Source organism: Lagenorhynchus albirostris, chromosome 12 (assembly GCF_949774975.1).
Source record: "Lagenorhynchus albirostris chromosome 12, mLagAlb1.1, whole genome shotgun sequence".
Taxonomy (NCBI): domain Eukaryota; kingdom Metazoa; phylum Chordata; class Mammalia; order Artiodactyla; family Delphinidae; genus Lagenorhynchus; species Lagenorhynchus albirostris.
In genome coordinates, this window is record NC_083106.1 from 71,076,507 (window position 1) to 71,096,661 (window position 20,155).

General features: G+C 38.0%; 1 protein-coding gene across 1 annotated transcript in view; it reads right to left on the reverse strand.

Moving 5' to 3' along the window:
- The window catches only part of DOP1A (DOP1 leucine zipper like protein A), a 91,856-nt gene that overhangs the window by 18,638 nt on the left and 53,063 nt on the right, over positions 1-20,155 (reverse strand). The window contains exons 17-24 of the mRNA XM_060168349.1: positions 19,611-19,870; positions 16,083-18,072; positions 15,144-15,255; positions 14,855-15,037; positions 13,308-13,433; positions 8,378-8,512; positions 5,572-5,627; positions 4,313-4,417 (exon numbers count right to left, since the gene is read on the reverse strand). Of these exons, the coding sequence (XP_060024332.1) occupies positions 4,313-4,417; positions 5,572-5,627; positions 8,378-8,512; positions 13,308-13,433; positions 14,855-15,037; positions 15,144-15,255; positions 16,083-18,072; positions 19,611-19,870 (2,967 nt within the window). The remainder of the gene's footprint in view (positions 1-4,312; positions 4,418-5,571; positions 5,628-8,377; positions 8,513-13,307; positions 13,434-14,854; positions 15,038-15,143; positions 15,256-16,082; positions 18,073-19,610; positions 19,871-20,155) is intronic.

The window sequence follows — 20,155 nt, forward strand, 5'->3', positions numbered from 1 at the left end:
CAGGTGAAACGTATAAACATATGCATGAAAGACCTGTACAAGGATGTCTATAACAGCATTATTTGTAAAATCCAAAACAGGAAAGAACCCAAATGTCCAGCAACAGAAGAGATAAATTGTGGCATATTCATACAATGAAACACCAAACAGCAATGAAAAGGAATAAATTATAGCTATATGAAATTACGTGGATAAATTTTATAAACATATGTTGTGTGAAAGAAGTAGACACAAAAGAAAATATATATAATTATTATTCAAAACAAGACAAAATTTATCTGTGTTGTTAGAAGTCAGAACAGCGGTTTATCTTGGGGTGAAGGGAAAGGACAGTAATTGGGAAGGGACCTGAGGGGACATATGATGTCTTATTTCTTAATTTAGGTTTGTGGTTGAACAGTTGGTATATTCACTTCATAATAACTTGTGGAGTTGTATGTGTTTTATACATGAACAAAAAATTTTAAAAATACCCCAAATTCCACCAATCTTAAATTGTAATATAAAAATGGTTTCTTGTGTGTGTGTGAGTGTGTATAGTAGACAGGTATAAAAGATTAAAAATACTTCATGAATGGAAAAAAATCCATTTCTATTGTTTGCTAAAATTCCACTCAATATTTACCTTGACTTGCTTTTATTAAGGTAAATTATATGTATAATTATTTCCAAACTAATATGAAAAGTGATATTGAAGAGCAATCATATCAATTTCTATTTTATAATTAGGAATTTTTAAAGGATCAGTGGAATGGCTGGGGGAAAAAATAAGCCATCAGAAATTTAAAAAGGGAATTTTCTAGTGTAACTGAAAATGTCCAACTTTTAATTTAAACTCTCAGAAGATAACACACATTGAGAAGGAGGTAGGATCGTTCATTATCCAAGAAACAAGAAAGGAATTAAAAAACAGGTGAGGAAACAGTAAATCTTGTGGGGGAGAAGCTACAAGTCATAATAGATGGCCTTAATTTTTTTTTTTTTTTTTTTTTTGCGGTACGCGGGCCTCTCACTGCTGTGGCCCCTCCGCTGCGGAGCACAGGCTCCGGACGCGCAGGCTCAGCGGCCATGGCTCACAGGCCCAGCCACTCCACGGCATGTGCGATCTTCCTGGACCAGGGCACGAACCCGTGTCCCCTGCATCGGCAGGCGGACCCCCAACCACTGCGCCACCAGGGAAGCCCCGATGGCCTTAATTTTTAATGAAATCACCCAGCAGGATATTTGGTGATGATTCAAAGAACTGTCCATATATTCCCTCTTTGAGCCTTAGAACAATTCAGAGGTAGGTAAGGCAGGTACTGTTATTCTTGACAGACGGGAAAACAGTCTTGGAGAAGTTTACTGATGTACCCAGGGTGCCAGAGATGAGGGTTAGAACTAGAGATCAGAAGATAAGAATCAGAAATCTCCACGAGAACGTTGTTTGAGTTCCGGTGTTTACCGTTATCTGTCATCACTAAAAATTATCACACACGCTCGTTATCTTAATCTTTGATCCAGGAATTGCAGACACTGAGTCCCCTGCTCTTTTCATTACACGTTCAATGTCTAAAACTCCTTCAGCTTTTTGGTTTAGAGAATAGACAGCACGAGGGTGTAGGGATCATCGTGACCCCTGACGCTCTTGAGGATTGCTAGCTCACTGTGGCCGGGTTGGGCTCCCTGTGTTACTCAGCTTCTGCAGGCTGATCTACTCTCCTCCAGCTCTCATCACTGTCTCTCCACCCCTTCTCTGCTTCCTGGTGGAAGACTACACTCCTACATTTACCAGAACACTTGAGGCCATTTTACTAAAGAGCCCTCACTTTCCCTCCCCTCGACTTCAAAATTTTCTAGACCTCTGGTTGCCAAACCAGAATCACCAGTTTTCTTAAGGACAACAGAGAAGCTAAGTCTGTGTATACAGATCCTGACAACTACTCATTTAAAATCACCATCAGAGGGCTTCCCTGGTGGTGCAGTGGTTGAGAGTCCGCCTGCCGATGCAGGGGACACGGGCTCGAGCCCTGGTCCGGGAAGATCCCACATGCCGCGGGGCAACTAAGCCCATGAGCCACAGCTACTGAGCCTGCGCTCTAGAGCCCGTGCTCCACAACAAGAGAAGCCACTGCAATGAGAAACCCGCGCACCGCGACAAAGAGTGGCCCCCACTCGCCTCAACTAGAGAAAGCTCGTGCACAGCAACGAAGACCCAACGCAGCCAAAAATAAAAATACCATCAGAGCTACAGGGATTGAACAGAAGGTCGAAGTTCTTTGCACTTGGTTGAATTTACATCCATTCAGCGTGAAAACATGTGGACTGTGTGAGGTAATGTAACCCAGGTTGGAGAAAAGTGTATTCCCTTTCCTTCCCCTCTTCTGTCTTAAGCAGTCCTTTTCAAACTTTAGGGTGTACTCAAATCACTTGAGACTTTTTAAAAGGCAGATTCTGATTCGGGTGGTCTGGGGCGGAGATTGCGACTCTGCATTTCTAACAAGCTCCCAGGCGACTCCAGTGCTGTTGGCTGAAGGATCAACCTCTGAGTAGCAAAGTCTTAGAGAAAATGCAGCAGGACTTCCCTGGTGGCGTAGTGGTTAAGACTCCACGCTCCCAATGCAGGGGGCCCGGGTTTGATCCCTGGTCAGAGAACTAGATCCCACGCGCGTGCTGCAACTAAGGAGCCCGCCTGCCGCAACTAAGACCTGGCACAACCAAATAAATAAATAAATAAATTTTAAAAATGCAGCCTTCTTTCTCACTCTTACACCTGCCATTCCCTGGGCTCCATCCCCTCCCAGCTGTCTCTGGTGCTATCAAGGAGCCCCCCCGCTCTCTACAATCTTCTGTCTAGCACTCTCCTCTTATATGACACTTATCATCGTCCAGGCACTATTCTAGGAATTTAACAAATATTAATTCATTTAATCCTCATAACAACTTTATGAGGGAGGCCCTATTATCGTCTCCATTTTACAGATGGAGAGGTCAATAACCTGCCCTAGGCCATACAGCAAAGAAGTAAAGGAGCTGGGATTTGAATCCAGGAAGAGTCTTTGTTGTTCACTACTCAACATCCTCAGGTCATCCTTACCATTAATGATGACTTTCAAATCACATTTCCTCCTGCTACCTTGCCAGTTCTCTTTCTTCTCATAATCACACATTCAAAGAATAATCCACACTTACTTTCTCACTCTAACCCTTGCTGTGCTTATCGTCTCACCAAACTCCTCTCTCCTAAATCACCAATCCTCTCCAAATCATCAATACATACAGCCTCTTTATTATATATCATCTTCCTTAATCTTTCTGAAGGGGTTAGCCAAGCCCTCTTAAATTCTCTTTGCTTCTAGAACATTGCATATGCCCGTTTTCTTCTAACTTTCCGATGTTTCAGTGTTTGCTTTTCTACCTCCTTTGCTGGCCCGCTTTCCTTCTTTTATTGTCCTGTGATTTCAATCCCACCATCCACAGCACACAAACCTGCTACCTCCCACAAGAAACAATTCCTAGTCCACCTTCTTTTCCCTCTGATCCATTCTACTATTAATTTGCCAGTCATGACCCATCTCAAAACCTGCCATCACTCCCACCCCCTTCCCAAGGCCAAATTTCTTAATGAAAATGCAAAATCCTTCCCCCTTCTAGCTCCCATCTCCCTTTTCATCCACCCACCATTCCACTCCTGTGCCCTACTTCATAGCCAAACGAGACAAGGTACCTTGCCCAGTGCACCCTTCCCCTTCCTGTTCCACAAAGGCTTTCTGCTCCTACCACCTCCATTCACTGAGCAAATACTTCTTAGGGACATATTATGAACCAAGAATAATGGAGAGCAAAAGACAGACATTGCCTAGGACATCATGGTGCATGCAGTTAAGGGTGACTGGAATTTATCAAATAATCACACACATTATTAACATAGATCAGGAAACAACATGACAGACAGAAAATGACTCTTCCAAATCTTTTTATGTTTAGGGCCCTGAACTCAAATGACCCTCCTCTAGAAGTTCCCCTTCAGCTGTCCTACTCACCCTCACCCCTTTCAATCCCACACTTTCTCCTAAGTGACTAAGGCTGCAACAGCTTTATGTTAGCACATTTACATTTTCCACGTGTATAAACACACAATGTTCCCTCCGAATCCTCCCCCGCCCCCCCCTTTTTTTTTTTACTGGCCTCATATTATACACCTAGTTCTGTACCTTTGAGAATCCTATGAGAAGGTAGACGTCACACAGCCACCCAAAACATGTTATTCAGCAATCAGACAATGAACATTATTCTTTTATTTGAAATCATATTTTTAAGTGAAATTGCTTACCCAAGTATAAGAAACTGCCCTGGGGCTGGAAGGCTCAATTGTATGGAGTCTTTCAGAAGTATCAACAATGATGCCCAGCTATCCACTAAATTGGGCACTGGAATTCTGCAAGATAAACATAGCTTCTATATATAGAGAAAGCCAACATCAACTTTAACTTTCCCTGTATTTCCCCTGTCTTTACCATATTTTCCTACTATTTTCTCTGAAACATTTCCTGAATTTTTATAGACTGTGACAGAACATTTCTAAAAGCTTTATATTTTCTACTAATATTATATATAAAAAGGAAACCAAGCACATTGAAAATATCCAGTGTAAATTATTAGTCTAGAAATTCTACTGTATAGAAATACCAATTTTTAATCACATGGACTCTCAAAAGTAAAATACAACTGCAATAAATCTCAGTTTAATTACTGCCATCATAGTTACCTACTCAATCCTATTCTCTCCACATCTCTCTCATACTGGCTCTTTTTCCTTCACCTATGAGTCTCTATCTCATCTAAGGGAGAGCCGTCAATCTATCCTGAATATCAATCACCTCTAGAGAAATTAAGATTATTACCTCTGTTTCCGGCTGACCTTAACCCTAACTCCTCTCTATGTAACCTAAATTCAGCTTTTAGGCAGTCCCTGCACTAAATCACAACCAGTGTAACCTAACTTTATAAATGTTAATCATAGATCACAGACTGTTGCCAAGCTTGATGATTAAAATGGAAACTACCCTATAAGGGAGGATTAAGATTCAGGGTCTTAAGTAAGAAGTTTATCAAAACTCAAATCAACTAACTTCTGTTCAGTTGTCAGTTAAATGCAAAACTGGAATACCACAAAAAGAAGATATTTTCATATCATCATTCCTAACATTAAAAACAGATTAGATTACCATGTGTTCGCCTATATCAAAATAATGGATTTAGTGGCAGTAGGCATGGTTTCAAGAGTAGGATGTAGCTTTTCATTCATATGTAAATGATTTTCTTACAATTCAGTTTTAATGTCCAGTGTATCTTTAATACACTTAGGTGTTTATGTTCCTAGGATTTGCATGACTGGGTCATTAAGAGACCAATGACCTTTTTTAGTATATCCGTAAACAATGTTTTTCTGTTTCTACTATTAGTTCTTTTAGTTTTAGAAGGAAAAAAATAAGCAACTTCTTGAAAGAATTCAGGTGCTTTTCTCCTATATTTCCTAACTTTTATACACTGCTAAATGAAATGAGGAGAGATCCACATCAGTTATCTTACCTTTGAATGTAAGCATAGAAAAACTGAAGCATGCAGACTTCCAGAGAAAGATGTTTCTATAAACAAAAGAAATCAGTTTTATAGTGAAGAAAAATGCTGCCTCTCCTTTTCATAGTTGCAACTACTCTGTATTTTACTGCCAATTTTAAATTAAAAAATGAAAAGCAAACAAAATCAAACACTAGGTTGTCATAAAAACCACGCAGCTCTCTTCCATGTAGTAGGGAAAACACAGAACAAAAGCTATTTAAAAATTTGAAAATGGACAGAAGAAATCAAACTAGTCTCAGTCCCCCGCCCCAATCCCATAACCGAAGTTGATACCCCAGTCATTGCTTTTAATGATCCATTCACTCTGTAAGCGTCAACACTATTTTTATTTTAATCAGCCTATGCTTGGCTGGGGCTATCAGAATTAGGTTGAAATTTTTTATGAAATGGGAATTTAAATCTATTTTACCACACGTTTCTGTTAAATTAGTGTAGTTGTCCCAAATTTGAATTAACTCCTAACAGCCTAAAATGTAATCTTTAACTAAAGGTAGTGCTGAGTGTAACATATAATAAAAAGAACACAACTGTCCTTAAAAATCAGTAACTGGCAAGAAAATAATACTGATGTCCACTAAAATTTACCAATTCGTTACTTTTTAGTATGAACTAATCCCTTGAAAACTTCCCCTTTTACCATATAAAGAAAAATTCGGAATTTAGTATATTGAGAGCAGGGGGTGCAGCAGGTGAGAGGTGTAGAATTTGCTCTTATTTGTTTATATCCTTCACACTTAGCCCAATATCTCGGGCATAAGTAGATGCTCAAAATATTATGCTGAATTGAGCTTTCACATGCAAATTTAAAATCCTATCACAAATGCCCCAGAGGTGATTTCAGAACAGTAAGGAAACTGTTAAAAAGTTAATAGGAGGATTAATCTCCAAAACATACAAGCAACTCATGCAGCTCAATATCAAAAAAACAAACAACCCAATCCAAAAATGGGCAGAAGACCTAAATAGACATTTCTCCAAAGAAGACATACAGATTGCCAACAAACACATGAAAGAATGCTCAACATCATTAACCATTAGAGAAATGCAAACCAAAGCTACAATGAGATATCATCTCACACCAGTCAGAATGGCCATCATCAAAAAATCTAGAAACAATAAATGCTGGAGAGGGTGTGGAGAAAAGGGAACCCTCTTGCACTGTTGGTGGGAATGTAAATTGATACAGCCATTATGGAGAACAGTATGGAGGTTCCTTAAAAAAACTAAAAATAGAACTGCGATACAACCCAGCAAACCCACTACTGGACATATACCCTGAGAAAACTATAATTCAAAAAGAGTCATGTACCAAAATGTTCATTGCAGCTCTATTTACAATAGCCAGGACATGGAAGCAACCTAAGTGTCCACCAACAGATGAATGGATAAAGAAGATGTGGCACATATATACAATGGAATATTACTCAGCCATAAAAAGGAATGAAACTGAGTTATTTGTAGTGAGGTGGATGGACCTAGAGACTGTCATACAGAGTGAAGTAAGTCAGAAGGAGAATAACAAATACCATATGCTAACACATATATATGGAATCTAAAAAAAAAAAAGAAAAAACAGTGATCAGAAGAACCTAGGGGCAAGACGGGAATAAAGATGCAGACCTATTAGAGAATGGATTTGAGGACATGGGGAGGGGGAAGGGTAAGCTGGGACAAAGTGAGAGAGTGGCATGGACATATATACACTACCAAATGTAAAATAGATAGCTAGTGGGAAGCAGCCGCATAGCACAGGGAGATCAGCTCGGTGCTTTGTGACCACCTAGAGGGGTGGGATAGGGAGGGTGGGAGGGAGGGAGATGCAAGAGGGAACAGATATGGGGACATATGTATATGTGTAACTGATTCACTTTGTTATAAAGCAGAAACTAACACACCATTGTAAAGCAATTATACTCCAATAAAGATGTTAAAAATAAATAAAATAAAAATAAACTCATGGTAGGAAAAAAAAGGTTAATAAGGACACTGGCTATTCACACACACAAGTAATACACTCTTCAGGCAACAGAAAAAATAATATTTTCAGGTATGTGTAATAATTCTTTTAAGGAAGTGATTAGGTCTATTTTGCCTTGGCTTAAAATCTAATGTTTTCAGTTGGTAAATATTTTTTAAGAAAATAGGACCTCTTAGTGTTCTGGAACAAAGAGCAAAAAAAGTAGAGAAGTCCATAACTTTAGTAATTTGTAGACTTTTATGTCTGCCTAGCTAGAGACAATGCATTGTGAATGTAGAGACTCCGTTATTCATTTTTTGGTAGCCCTCGCACAGCACAGTTTGTACATGGTCAAGAAATGACACTGACTAGAACTAAGGTTATGGCAAAATGTGGGGAGTTTACAGACTTGAGACATTCATTCTGAAGAGAATGCAGTACGAAGCTGTGAAAAAGGCAACAACTGAGGTAAACAGACCTTGGGCTCTGGCTTCTGTGCTCTTCCTTTACATGACCAGAAAAATCTCACCTAAGAATTTGGTCCCACAGCCCCTAACTCCCTTAGACGTACATCTGGAGAGCTACGAGCAGTGAACTGCTCTTCACTGGCCACAGGGATGATCACACACATCTCAGTCACTGCACATACTGAGAACTGTTTTTATTAGGGTGATTCGAGGAACACATGCGGTCATTTCTGCAATCCTTTTAAATAAAAGGATGTATTGTACAAAAAATATCTTACCTACCAGGGTCACTTCTGAAATACAACTGTAAACAGATCAAAGTTCTTCTTACCTTGTCCTTGGCTATGGCTGGGGGCTGCTTTAAAACTTCCTTCACCGTCTGTATGACAGTTTCTGCTCTCATGACACTGATTGAACGAACCAGTTCTACTAGTAAAAGCTGTTCTTCACTGGCTGCAGGAATAACCTGGAGAACACATCATTGTATTCACTTATGTACGTGTATATTTAAGTCTTTTAAGACAAATCACAGAATCAAGAGAATATTTTATGGCCTCTTCTTTAGGTAAAATTTCTTTTTTTATCCATATAATACCTGTACATCATTTCAAAAAATCAAATAGGACAACAAGCCTTTTAAGACAAAATAGCAGTGCCCTCGCACTTCTCATGCCCCAAAGCAACAATGCTCAACTCTTAGCTCTTTTCTATCATTTCTGAGTAATAATACACTCTTATTACTTTTCCTACTTCACAATATTTTCTTTAATTTTACACATCATCTACTGACTTCCTACTTTAGAAGACAAAGGTTTAGCTCTCTTACACTTTTCTCCCTACCCTCCCAACATAGTTACATCATAACTTCATTTAAATCAACATCTAGGGTTCACGTGACTACTTATGGTTATGCTGTGTATTATCACTGCATGTCTTTTCTTGTATGACTTTTTGTTTTCCCTAGAGTTAAACTGTTTTCTTTTGCCAATCTTTAAAATAGTTTTTATTATTCATTCCAATGATAAGGTTCAACGAGTCTAGATTAATAAAATAATTTGCCTCAAAGAAATATAATTGTTTTTAATTTTTTAAGGACTTCCACAAAGAAACACTGGATATGATGAACTATGTATGCGCTTTCATTCATTTCAGAGTTGTTTATGATATGAAGAATTATTTATGCATATTTTGTATATAAATTTCCTCTTTGCACTAAAATCATGATGAAAAAAATAAAAGATGTATGAATAATTGTATATCAACCAGCAGATGGATGAAATAAATGAATATACATCAAAGGAATACAATACCCGTATTCATAATATTTTATATGTAAATGTGTTTAAAATTCTGATAGTATATACAAGAAAACATGGTTATCATTAAGCAGTATGACTTCAGTTGGATTTTTCTACCTTTATTAAAAAAACTTCCTTAATTGTCACAATGGGTTTAATAGAAGTGTGTGTGCACATACACGTGCATTTGTGTGTTTGCACTATTTTTGTTTGCTTGGTTTTCTCTATCACATGTTCATCCACAAACATGCCAAAGACAGTAAATGTCCTGTAATTGCGTATTCAAAAACATCAGATAATTAATCTCTCTACCTTTTACTTGGGTTGGTACTCTCTAGGCTTGCTATACAGTATCATCTTGATATCTCTCCTGTGATCATCAGTCTTAAAGATTCCCTTTCCTTTTCTTCTGTGTCGGAACTCCTATTTCTTGGACCCCACGTTGTCTTCTTTCTTGTTTTTTTCCTCCTCTGGTGGAGATACATCTTACAATAGCTGAGAAAGGGTGAATTGATCACAATTTTTTTGTTTTTTTGAGACATTTCATGGTCAAAACTCACTTGAGTGACAGTTTGGCTCGGTTAGAATTATAGGTTGAAACTAATTTTCCCATCATAATTTCTAGTGCTGCTGTTGACAAGTCTTATCATTATTCCATTGAATATGACCAGTATTTTCTCTTTAGAAGACTGTCAGATCTTTTTTTTTAATTTCTTTTTTATTTTTATTTATTTTTTTGCGGTACGTGGGCCTCTCACTGCTGTGGTCTCTCCCGTTGCGGAGCACAGGCTCCGGACGCGCAGGTTCAGCGGCCATGGCTCACGGGCCCAGCCGCTCTGTGACATGTGGGATCCTCCTGGACCGGGGCACGAACCCGTGTCCCCTGCATCGGCAGGCGGACTCTCAACCACTGCACCACTAGGGAAGCCCCTGTAAGATCTCCTTTTTAATCTTCAGTGTTTTGAAATTACTTGCTGATCTTTGTGTAGACATATCTCTTTTTACAGTGCCTGCAGCAATTCATTTCCTTCATTTCTGCGGAATTTCCTTGTACTATTTCTTAGATACTTTTCTTCCTTAATTTTTTCTATTCCTTCTTTCTTCAAAAAGATCTTGAGCCTCCGGTATCACTTCCGTAATTTTTAAATCTCCTTTCACCTATTTTCCATATCTCTAAATTTACATTCTATATTTGGTATTTATCTACTTTCACTTTCCAAACCTTATAACTGATTTTGTTTTGCTTCTGCTATAAAATTTTTTAACATTCAAGATAATTTAAAAATTTTGCAATAGTCTTTCTTATAATCTCTTTTTATTTCATGGATGCAATATGGTTTTACCTCTTGAAGGACATTACTATTATTTACATTTTCTTCTGTTACATGCATTGTTTCTTTTGACTTTCTCTATTTAGTTGTTTCGGTCTTTGTCTAATTTTTTGAGACTTTCTTCATATGAGTTGGCTCTCTATCAATTTTAAATGTGAGTAATAATAATATAACTATATATATATATTTACAGAGTGCTTATTAAGTGCTGTGCATTGGTAAGTGCCATATATATATTTTTCCTTCTTCCCATCCTCTCTCTCTCTCTCTCACTTTCTTTCTGATTCTCACAACCCCATGAAGTAGTACTGCTACCCTGAAGAAGTCATATAGTTAGTGAGTGGGGAAGTCAATATTTGAACCCCAGAGATCTGGTTTCAAAGTCTGCGCTCTTAACAACTATGCTACTATTGCCTTTCAAAAAGAAAGTAAAACATGATGGGAACTCAAGCATTTGTGCACAGGACTACTGGATAGGTGGGCCTTCCTGTGTGGTGATAGCAGCCTAGTTTGTTTTTGCTAGGAGACTCAAAAACTTCAGTAGCTATAGATCTTTTTTCTTGGTCAGGTCATTTTCCTAGAGAGGAATCCTCCAAACTGCTACCTGAGGGACATAGTAACTTCCTGCCATCTCACTGGGGTGAGGGTGATTCCCATTTTTCAAAATGTAGACTTTTGAATGCTGGTTTCAGCATGAAGTCTAATTTCTACTTGTGTCAACCTTATGCCCTTCCGTCAAGAGCCCCTCTTTTTTTTTAAATTAATTAATTAATTTTTGGTTGCGTTGGGTCTTTGTTGCTGCGAGCAGGCTTTCTCTAGTTGTGGTGAGCGGGCGCTACTCTTCATTGCGGTGCATGGGCTTCTCATTGCAGTGATTTCTCTTGTTGTGGAGCACGGGCTCTAGGCGTGTGGGCATCAATAGTTGTGGTGCGTGGGCATCAGTAGTTGCGGTGCATGGGCTCAGTAGTTGTGGCTCGTGGGCTCTAGAGGCTCAGTAGTTGCAGTAGTTGCAGGCTCAGTAGTTGCAGCGCACGGGTTTAGTTGCTCTGCAGCATGTGGGATCTTTCCGGACCAGGGCTCGAACCTATGTCCCCTGCATTGGCAGGTGGATTCTTAACCACTGCACCACCAGGTAAGCCCAAGAGCCTCTCTCGATAAACTCTTCACATAGTAAACTTGACTCCAGTCTCCTGATGGGATAGGGTAAGAGAAGTGGGTGGTTGGTTGCTTGGGTTGGGAAAAAGGGATCTATAAACTCTCAATCAGTCTTCCAGATTTCAGCCCCATCCTAACTCTCTGCCTTTAAGAAGTACCTGATACTTGTACTTCCAGAAACTGTCTATAGTTTTTACAATGGGAATTGAACCCCTTCTTGCAGCAACTTAGTAGAGCAGAGAAGCTGATACTGATATCTAAGTCAATTACAACTCAGACACGTGTTTTTCATCTTGCAAAATTTTGTTGACTCTTATTTTTTTGTGGTGACCTCTCCCAATTTCTTTGTCATTGTGGGTTTTGCCATTAAAAATTTTTTTACTCTCATTTTTGGGAAGAAAGCAGAGAAAAACGCATGTGTTCAATATGCCATATTAAACCAAGTGTGCTTGACTGATTTTAAATAGTCTAGAATCTCAGTTCTGTCCAATGTAATATCTACTACTGAATCCTCACATGCAAAATATCATATAAGTGGGAATGTTTATTTTTATTACTTTAGATATGTCAGCCTATATGTAATGTGAAATCAACACAAAAATATGATTGGAAACCTTTAGCTGGACAAATCATATATCTTATGGGAACATAAATTATTTAATAGCCTTAGTATTCTAATGAGTTAGTATTTATATCCAATATAGAACACTTTTTTGAGCTTTTTTTCTTTTCAGATTAAAAAAATTTATTAATTTCATTTATTTTTGGCTGCATCGGGTCTTAGCGGTGGCACGTGGGATCTTTTTGTTGCGGCGCGCAGGCTCCTCTCTAGTTGTGGCGCGCGGGTTTCTCTCTAGTCGTGGTGCACGGGCTCCAGAGCATGTGAACTCTGTAGTTGCGGCATATGGGCTCTCTGGTTGTGGTGCGCAGGCTTAGTTGCCCCGCGGCATGTGGGATCTTAGTTCCCCAACCAGGGATCGAACCCGCATCCCGTGCATTGGAAGGTGGATTCTTAACCACTGGACCACCAATGAAGTCCAAGAACACTTTTTTGAGCTTTCATACCCACAAAGCAACAAAATTTTCACATACATAATCCAAAGACAACATATGAATTACATTTAGAAATGATTTAAGAGGTCACGTTGTAACGAAAAACTAGTCAAGATGAAAATTTCTCTCCATATTCTTGCCCTGTACCCTGAATGACTATCATTTAAAAAACACATTGCATTATATTACCATTTCTATGTAAAATACAGCTACAGTTTTAATATTACATTAATTACCTGTCTTCACATAAAATATCTTTTATATTTATTTAAGAAATTTAGGCAATATATCATTATCTAAACCTGTAAACAAACTTGTTGCCTTTCCACCACCCACCCTATCCCAGCCCCACTGCGACTAATGGAGAATTGAAAATCAGCATGTGCTCCCCATATGCTTACCAAATGAAAAGACAAATACATACCTTGGTCCTAGTGGTGGTTTTGTTCTGTCTTCTTTCATTCCATACAAAGGCGATGGCAGCCATAAAGTGAACACCATGATTCATTGAAATGGGCCCCAATAATTCTAGGATCTGCTGTCTCAAGTTCTACAAAAATTTAAGCAAATGACAAGTGAATTAAAAATTATGGAAGCATTAATAACTGGACTGCACTTTTAGTTTTTCTTGAAATAATATACAGAACTTGTATGTTTTACTACCTACATAATGGTAGAGGAAACTTTAATAGTGTTAAGAGATGCAACCATGGTCATTTTAATTCAAAAGGAAAAAAAAACCCCTATAATAGTTTAATCCAAACATCAGGACTTAAATACAATTTTCTAATGATTTCTACCCTTCCCCCACAGTGCCCAGTGTGCTCCCATGACTCCCAGATCTAGGAAGTCAGGTCTAGGAGCAAGATGAGGTAATTGAGGAATATCAATTTGACAACCTGCCATAGCCTAACATGCTTTTAAACATTCACATACTTTCCCTCTAAATATAAAGTAGAAAATTTGGAAAATACCTAAGAGTATAAGAAGAAAAACACTTTTTTTAAATCAATGATTAACCTCATCATATTAAGATAATCACTATTAACACGTGAATTTTCTTTATTCCTTTTTCTGCAGATAAATTATTTTTCCATAATTAGAAATACAATATTTGTTTAATTATGTAACATCCCTGTTCCACTAAACTTTTAAGCACTTTCCATCCACTAAGAATTCTTCAAAACCACGACATTAGTGGCTCCATAATATAACATTGAACAGATAATTTATTTAATCATTCCCTTATTGTTTAGGATCTCTCTTTTTTCTGCCATTAAATAAGGCTATAATAAATATTTTATGTATATATTTACATAATTTTGATTACCTCAGAATTCATTACTAAAGTAGATTACTAGGTCAAAGACTATGAAACTTAAAGATCTCTGTACATATTGCTAAACTGTTTTCCAGGAGAGATTTGCATATTAAAATGTCAGCTTGAAATGTCCTAAAAAAAGGAACAAAGTTATAACATGTATGAATGAACCTCAAAAATATTATGTCACATGAAAGAAACTAGATACAAAAGACCAAATAATGTATAATTCCATTTACAGGAAATGGCCTGTAAATGGTAAAAGCAAATCGATGTACAGAAAACAGATTAGTGGTTGATTGTGGTTAGGGATGGGAACCGAGGGGCTGCAGATGGGCATGAGGCATCTTTCTGTGGTGAGGGGTACGCTCAAACATTAGGTTGTGGAGACAGTACTACAGCTCTGTACATTTACTAAAAAACAAAACAAAAACAAACACAAACATTGAATTATGTATGCTTAAAAAGGGTGAATTTTGTGTTATGTCACCTCAATAAAACGGTTAAAAAAATTACTTGATAACTAATTACACAATCCATGCAGAGAATCATAAATACTACTCAAATTATTCACAAATTCAGAACATAATCTTTGGGAGAATCCTCAAATAGCCTCTTGAGCGCCAAGGGTGAAGTGTGAATTATCTAACCTTTGTGGCTCCAAGATTGATGGTGGTAACAGAGGCGGATGCAGCAATGGGTATCTTTTCCGAAGAATCGGCCTGATGCAGTGCACTCCAAAGCAGTGTCACAGAGGACATGATCATGTGAAGGATCGAGAGGATTCCACTGCGGGCTTCCAACAGGTGTTTCTGGTCTACATTGACCAAAAGCTATTGAAGTTGGGGGAAGAAAATGTATCACTTCCTGAGGATTACAAATGGGACTTATTAGGCCTCATAATCTTTAAAAAGCAGTCAAATATTTGTGCAGTCTTACTTGGTGATACTGGGTAGTGGGGTCCAACAAACAGTAGTGGATAATGGCTGTGATCCCTTCCAAAAGGGTAAGAATCATATCTGGTGGAATAATTGATGCCATCCACAGAGGCCTGAAATAAAATGTATCCATTTGAACACAAGTTCTGTGAAAGAGAAGTTTGTGTTTTATCAGTAGTAAATGTCCAGCATGTGACAGGCACACAGTAAGTGCTCAACAAATATTATATAAATAAATAAGTGAATAAATTAGGAGCTTTTATATCCTCATCTAATAAAATAAGTGAGTCACATTAAATGTACTAAAGTTCTTTTTGGATAATAAATTCTACACAAAATAAATACAGCCAGTAAATCTCTAGCAACCATGTAATGGCAGGCATATCAATATTAAAGGATACAGGCAGTTTTCTTATATTTTATATCTAGTACCTGAGATTATACAGGAGATAAACCAGACACTAGTCTATTAAACATCTGCATAATTTTGACAGATTAATTTTGAACATGGCCTGGGGATACAGATAAAATTCACCACCAAACTGAAAATCCTGAATGAGAAGTAAAATCAGATGGGAAAAGATTTGTAATTTTAAATTAATTTTAGTGTGAAATTAATTTGCACTTAGATAAAGATATCAGATAAAACCAGGGAGACCCTTTGCTGAGCTTTCTATTACTTTTGCCAGCTCTGTTAAGAGCATCAAAATTAATTTCAGCTCTTAGGAGAAAAAAGTCCTGTTTATATATTCCTTGTTTTCCACTCCTGATTCTTTTGTTGATACTCTTCCTCAATGTTCTTTATGAAAATAAGATACTGTTTGTAACCTAATGAGAACCACTAATTTACTTCCCCAAACTGCAACTGACTTACTAGATGATTAAGCAGTAATATATGTAAAAAATGTTAATAATGACAAAATTAAAAATCAACCCTTACCTACTATCAGATAATCCTGTTTCATATTTGTACTGTTGAATTAGGTTATCTAGATTTCTGCAAAGCTGTAGTGTCACAGAAACAACCACTCTCTGTAGAACTTTTCCCATGTAAGGCAGAGTAGATGTGATTAAACCAATCCATTGTGGGTGCATCTTACAAGCACAGTGCTGATGTAAAGCTCGTATCACCGCACAGAGGAACATGCCTTGAGATGTGATTGGCTGGGCATGCAAATACTGAAGAGAAGTCATGGGCTGATGGGGATTGATGTGTTCCAGATCAGATACCACAAAATCAAAACCTGTTTCATTCTCTTCAGGGATAGTCATTACCCTGTGTTCTAGAACAATGAGCCTCTGAAGCACTTTAAGAAGCTGTGACTGGAGTGTGCTGCCATTGTCAAATTCATCTTCTGAGAAATTGATCAGGCTGTCCTCTGAGAAACCTTCTTCCACAGCAACCATGTTCTTACCTGCCACCTTTTCACTGTGCCATTTCTGTGCACTAAAGATAGACGACAGCAAACAGTGAAGAATCACTTTCTGAACTTTGCACTTAGATAACATATCAGAGATAAAACTAGGGAAACCTTTCGCAGAGCTTTCTATGACTTTTGCCAGCTCCGTAAAGAGGAGTGTCAAAATTTCGATGCTCATCATCTGCATGTTTCGATTGCCTATTAAATCTTGTGACGTGACCTTGACATGAGTTGGGTAATGGCTACGCATATAATATAAGCAGAGGGAAATAAGGATTTCTATGTACATAGAACTCCGGAAATTATGATTCGAGTCCACAGGAATGTGACTATAAAAATCTTTGCCCATAACAGAAATCCGGTGTCTGGCCAATAGGTTCTGAAGCAGAGACAGCTGAGGAGTATATGCATTATTCACACTCGTGGTTGAAATGGCGTTTACAAAAGCAATGGGGTTAGTTTTCAAGATGGCCTTGATGGCAGAAAAAGCATACAGAGTCCTTGATGAATCATACAACTGCAGATACAAAAGCACATGTTGATAGAGTGGATGGATGTTGAAATTGGGAGATCTCCGTGAACCTGGAGAACCCATGTCACTCTCAATTTCGGAAATCTCTCCCTCTCCACAGCTATACCAGTTCTCTAAATCCAGACCATCACTAAAGAAAACACTGGTTTGTTTGAGTTTCTCACTTGAAGTTTTCTTCTTGTCATCATCCTTTTTTCTGGCAAGTTTTACTTTAGGTTTTGCTCCTGGTTGTTTACCTGACTCCTTAACAATTGTTTCTTTCTCTGAGACTTTTTCTGATAATTTTTCTTTGAAGCTGAACTGAATACTGCTGTGACTTCTCTGTCTAGATCTGGTTTCTGTAGCAGCAACAGAAGAGTCATGGAGAATCTGTGTGGTTCCTGAAATACAAGGTGAGGAACTATTTCTGGAGATTCCATTTGGCACACACTCACAGCCTTCCTCTGCAGACACAGACAAAAACTGAGAATTTTCGTTACTCGGCAAAGCAATCTGACTCTGCTGAGCGGACTGGTCTTCACTTTTAATCATCTCCTCACCTGGATCTACATCATTGTCCTTTGGGGGCATATCTTCAATTTCTAACTGAGATGGCACTGACGCAGATTCTGCTTCAAGGCCACTTACGACTTTACATATCAGGTCAAAGACTACCTGCTGAACATCATCATCTGGGGAGCCTGCGTTTGGCATCTGGGAATCCTCTTGTGCATTCACGTTTTCAGGATCAACTTCGTAACTCAAGTTGTCCCCACCAGAGGACTGAGAACATCCAGAGTCAGAACTCTGAAGTATTTCTATCTGTTGGTCTGGAAGATCAAAATCAGATACAACCATTGGAATTGTCTCACTGCTGGTACTTAGAAGGGACAGTCTGTCACTTAATGGATTAACAGTAAGACTGAAGTTCTCTATTTCATCCATGGTAAGCGTCTTTTCACCATTTCCTTTCGATGCAATGAGTTGTACTTGGCTTACTGGCATATGAGAAAAAGAGTAAAGGAAAAATATAAAATATATTAAAATAACTAAAATGTAGACTGAACAAGATTTTTAATCATTACTTTCATTACCTCCTTATATTTTCCTATTAAAATATTTATTAATATGCTAGACTTAAGTTAGAAAATTATGTAGATGACCATTAACTAGAATTTAATAGACAATTCAATACTAGAAGGCCTATTATTCAACTGAATTAAACAAAACAGCACATGTAACAGATAAAATATAAAACTTTGCCCTTATCCCCAAATACGACATCCTTTTAAAATCATTTAGTATATAGTTAATATATAAATACATAATCTTCTTGATTTTAATAAAATTCAACAAGCATTTATGAATTATATAGTTTGAGTAAGGCCCTAAACCAGGACAGGAGGGTGAGGTAAGGAAAAGACATCACTGTTCTCTCTAAGAAATTTAAAACTAGCAGGGCATCACAAACATCCATTTCGGTACTTTTGTGGGGACATTCTTTTAGAGAGGCTTAGTCCCATGCAAGCAGTGCAAAATCAGATGCTTCAAATTTAGGAAAAGCATCATGACACCACAGGTGAGGTCTGAGAATGATCTCAGAGGACAGATGAGAATTCAGCTGACAGGCAGGAACTATGGCAGGCAAAGCGCTAACACAAGAGTTCTGGCAATAAGCAGGGTAGAGCATGTTCTTAGAAGATTCAGGGGAAGCAGTGGAAAGGTAGTTAGAGAAAGGAACCAAGGCTCTGTAGAAACACACTAAAGATGAAGTAGGAGCACGACAGTTTAGTTCTAGCTTAACCACTTACCAGCTGTGGGACTTTGAGAAAGCCACAGCCTTCTAAGCATCAGCTTCCTGCTCGGTCAAATGACCTTTCATTACTGACCTCCCAGGATTATTTGACAAGAGATACAAATGAAATATTGAGTCCTTTGTCCCTAAGGTATATTAACCTAAGGGGGCCATTATCAGTGTATTACAGAGGGTATCATTTGGCAATTTGTGAAGTGTGGACTTTATTCTAGCAATAGAGAATATTTATCAAACACACTAGTCTCTGCACTAAATATGTCACAAACATTACTATATCTGACATTCACAATGAAGCCCTGAGAGATGGGTATTATCATTCCTATTTTACAGATGAGGAAAATGATGCATGAAATATAAAGTGCATTATAAGCTTACTAAAGATTCCCAGTGAAGTATCTACAGAGCCTTGCAGGGCCAGGATTATAAACTCTAAAGGTTATTTATTAATACTGAAGAATGTTTCTGACCAGAGCTGGGCTGAGTCCTCCCCTGAAAGAAGCAACTGATAACAGACATCCAAGTCCCCTGTGATGGTCACTGATAAGGTACATACTGACACAGCCCATGTGAGCACTGCTAGTCCATGAGGAGGGGAGAAAATCAGCGCAGGGAGAAATTCTCACGTTTGGTTCTCCTGACAATCACTGTTGTGTCCGCCTTTCATTTTATTTTAATAATTTAATTCTAAATAAAGTTGTTCTACTTCCGTGTGATATTCACCATTATTGCAGGAAAAGTTTTGCATGAAATGCTTGTCATTCTCTTCTCCGGGATAACAGGGGGCCTTATTCCAATAACGTTCTGCTTGTACCCGCTGCACTGAAACCCTCTGAGTTTTGGGATGAAGCAAGAGCAATAGCAGTGGTTCCAAAACTCTTGCAATATCATGTCTTTGCAGGACTTGGTTCAGCCAGGCTTGTCCCACAGAGCTGGTGGAACCATCGAGACTGTTAAGGCTATCTAACATGATGAACAGTGACCTACAATAAACACCAATAATTAAAACAAAGAGCAAAATACCTACTTTAATTTTAACACTCTAATTTTTCTAAAATTAACATTATGATAAGTTGTGTTTCTTGCTTTGAATTAACTATTTTAAAGTAATCATACTTCAGAATAACTTTTGACCACAGTATTTTAATAATCTTAATCCCCAGTCTCAGTAGATACAATAAGAAAGGAGAAATAGTTTTTTCTCTTTTCTTGTGTTTTTTGAAATTTCACAAGCATACATTACTTTTAAAAGAAAAATACTAAAAAAC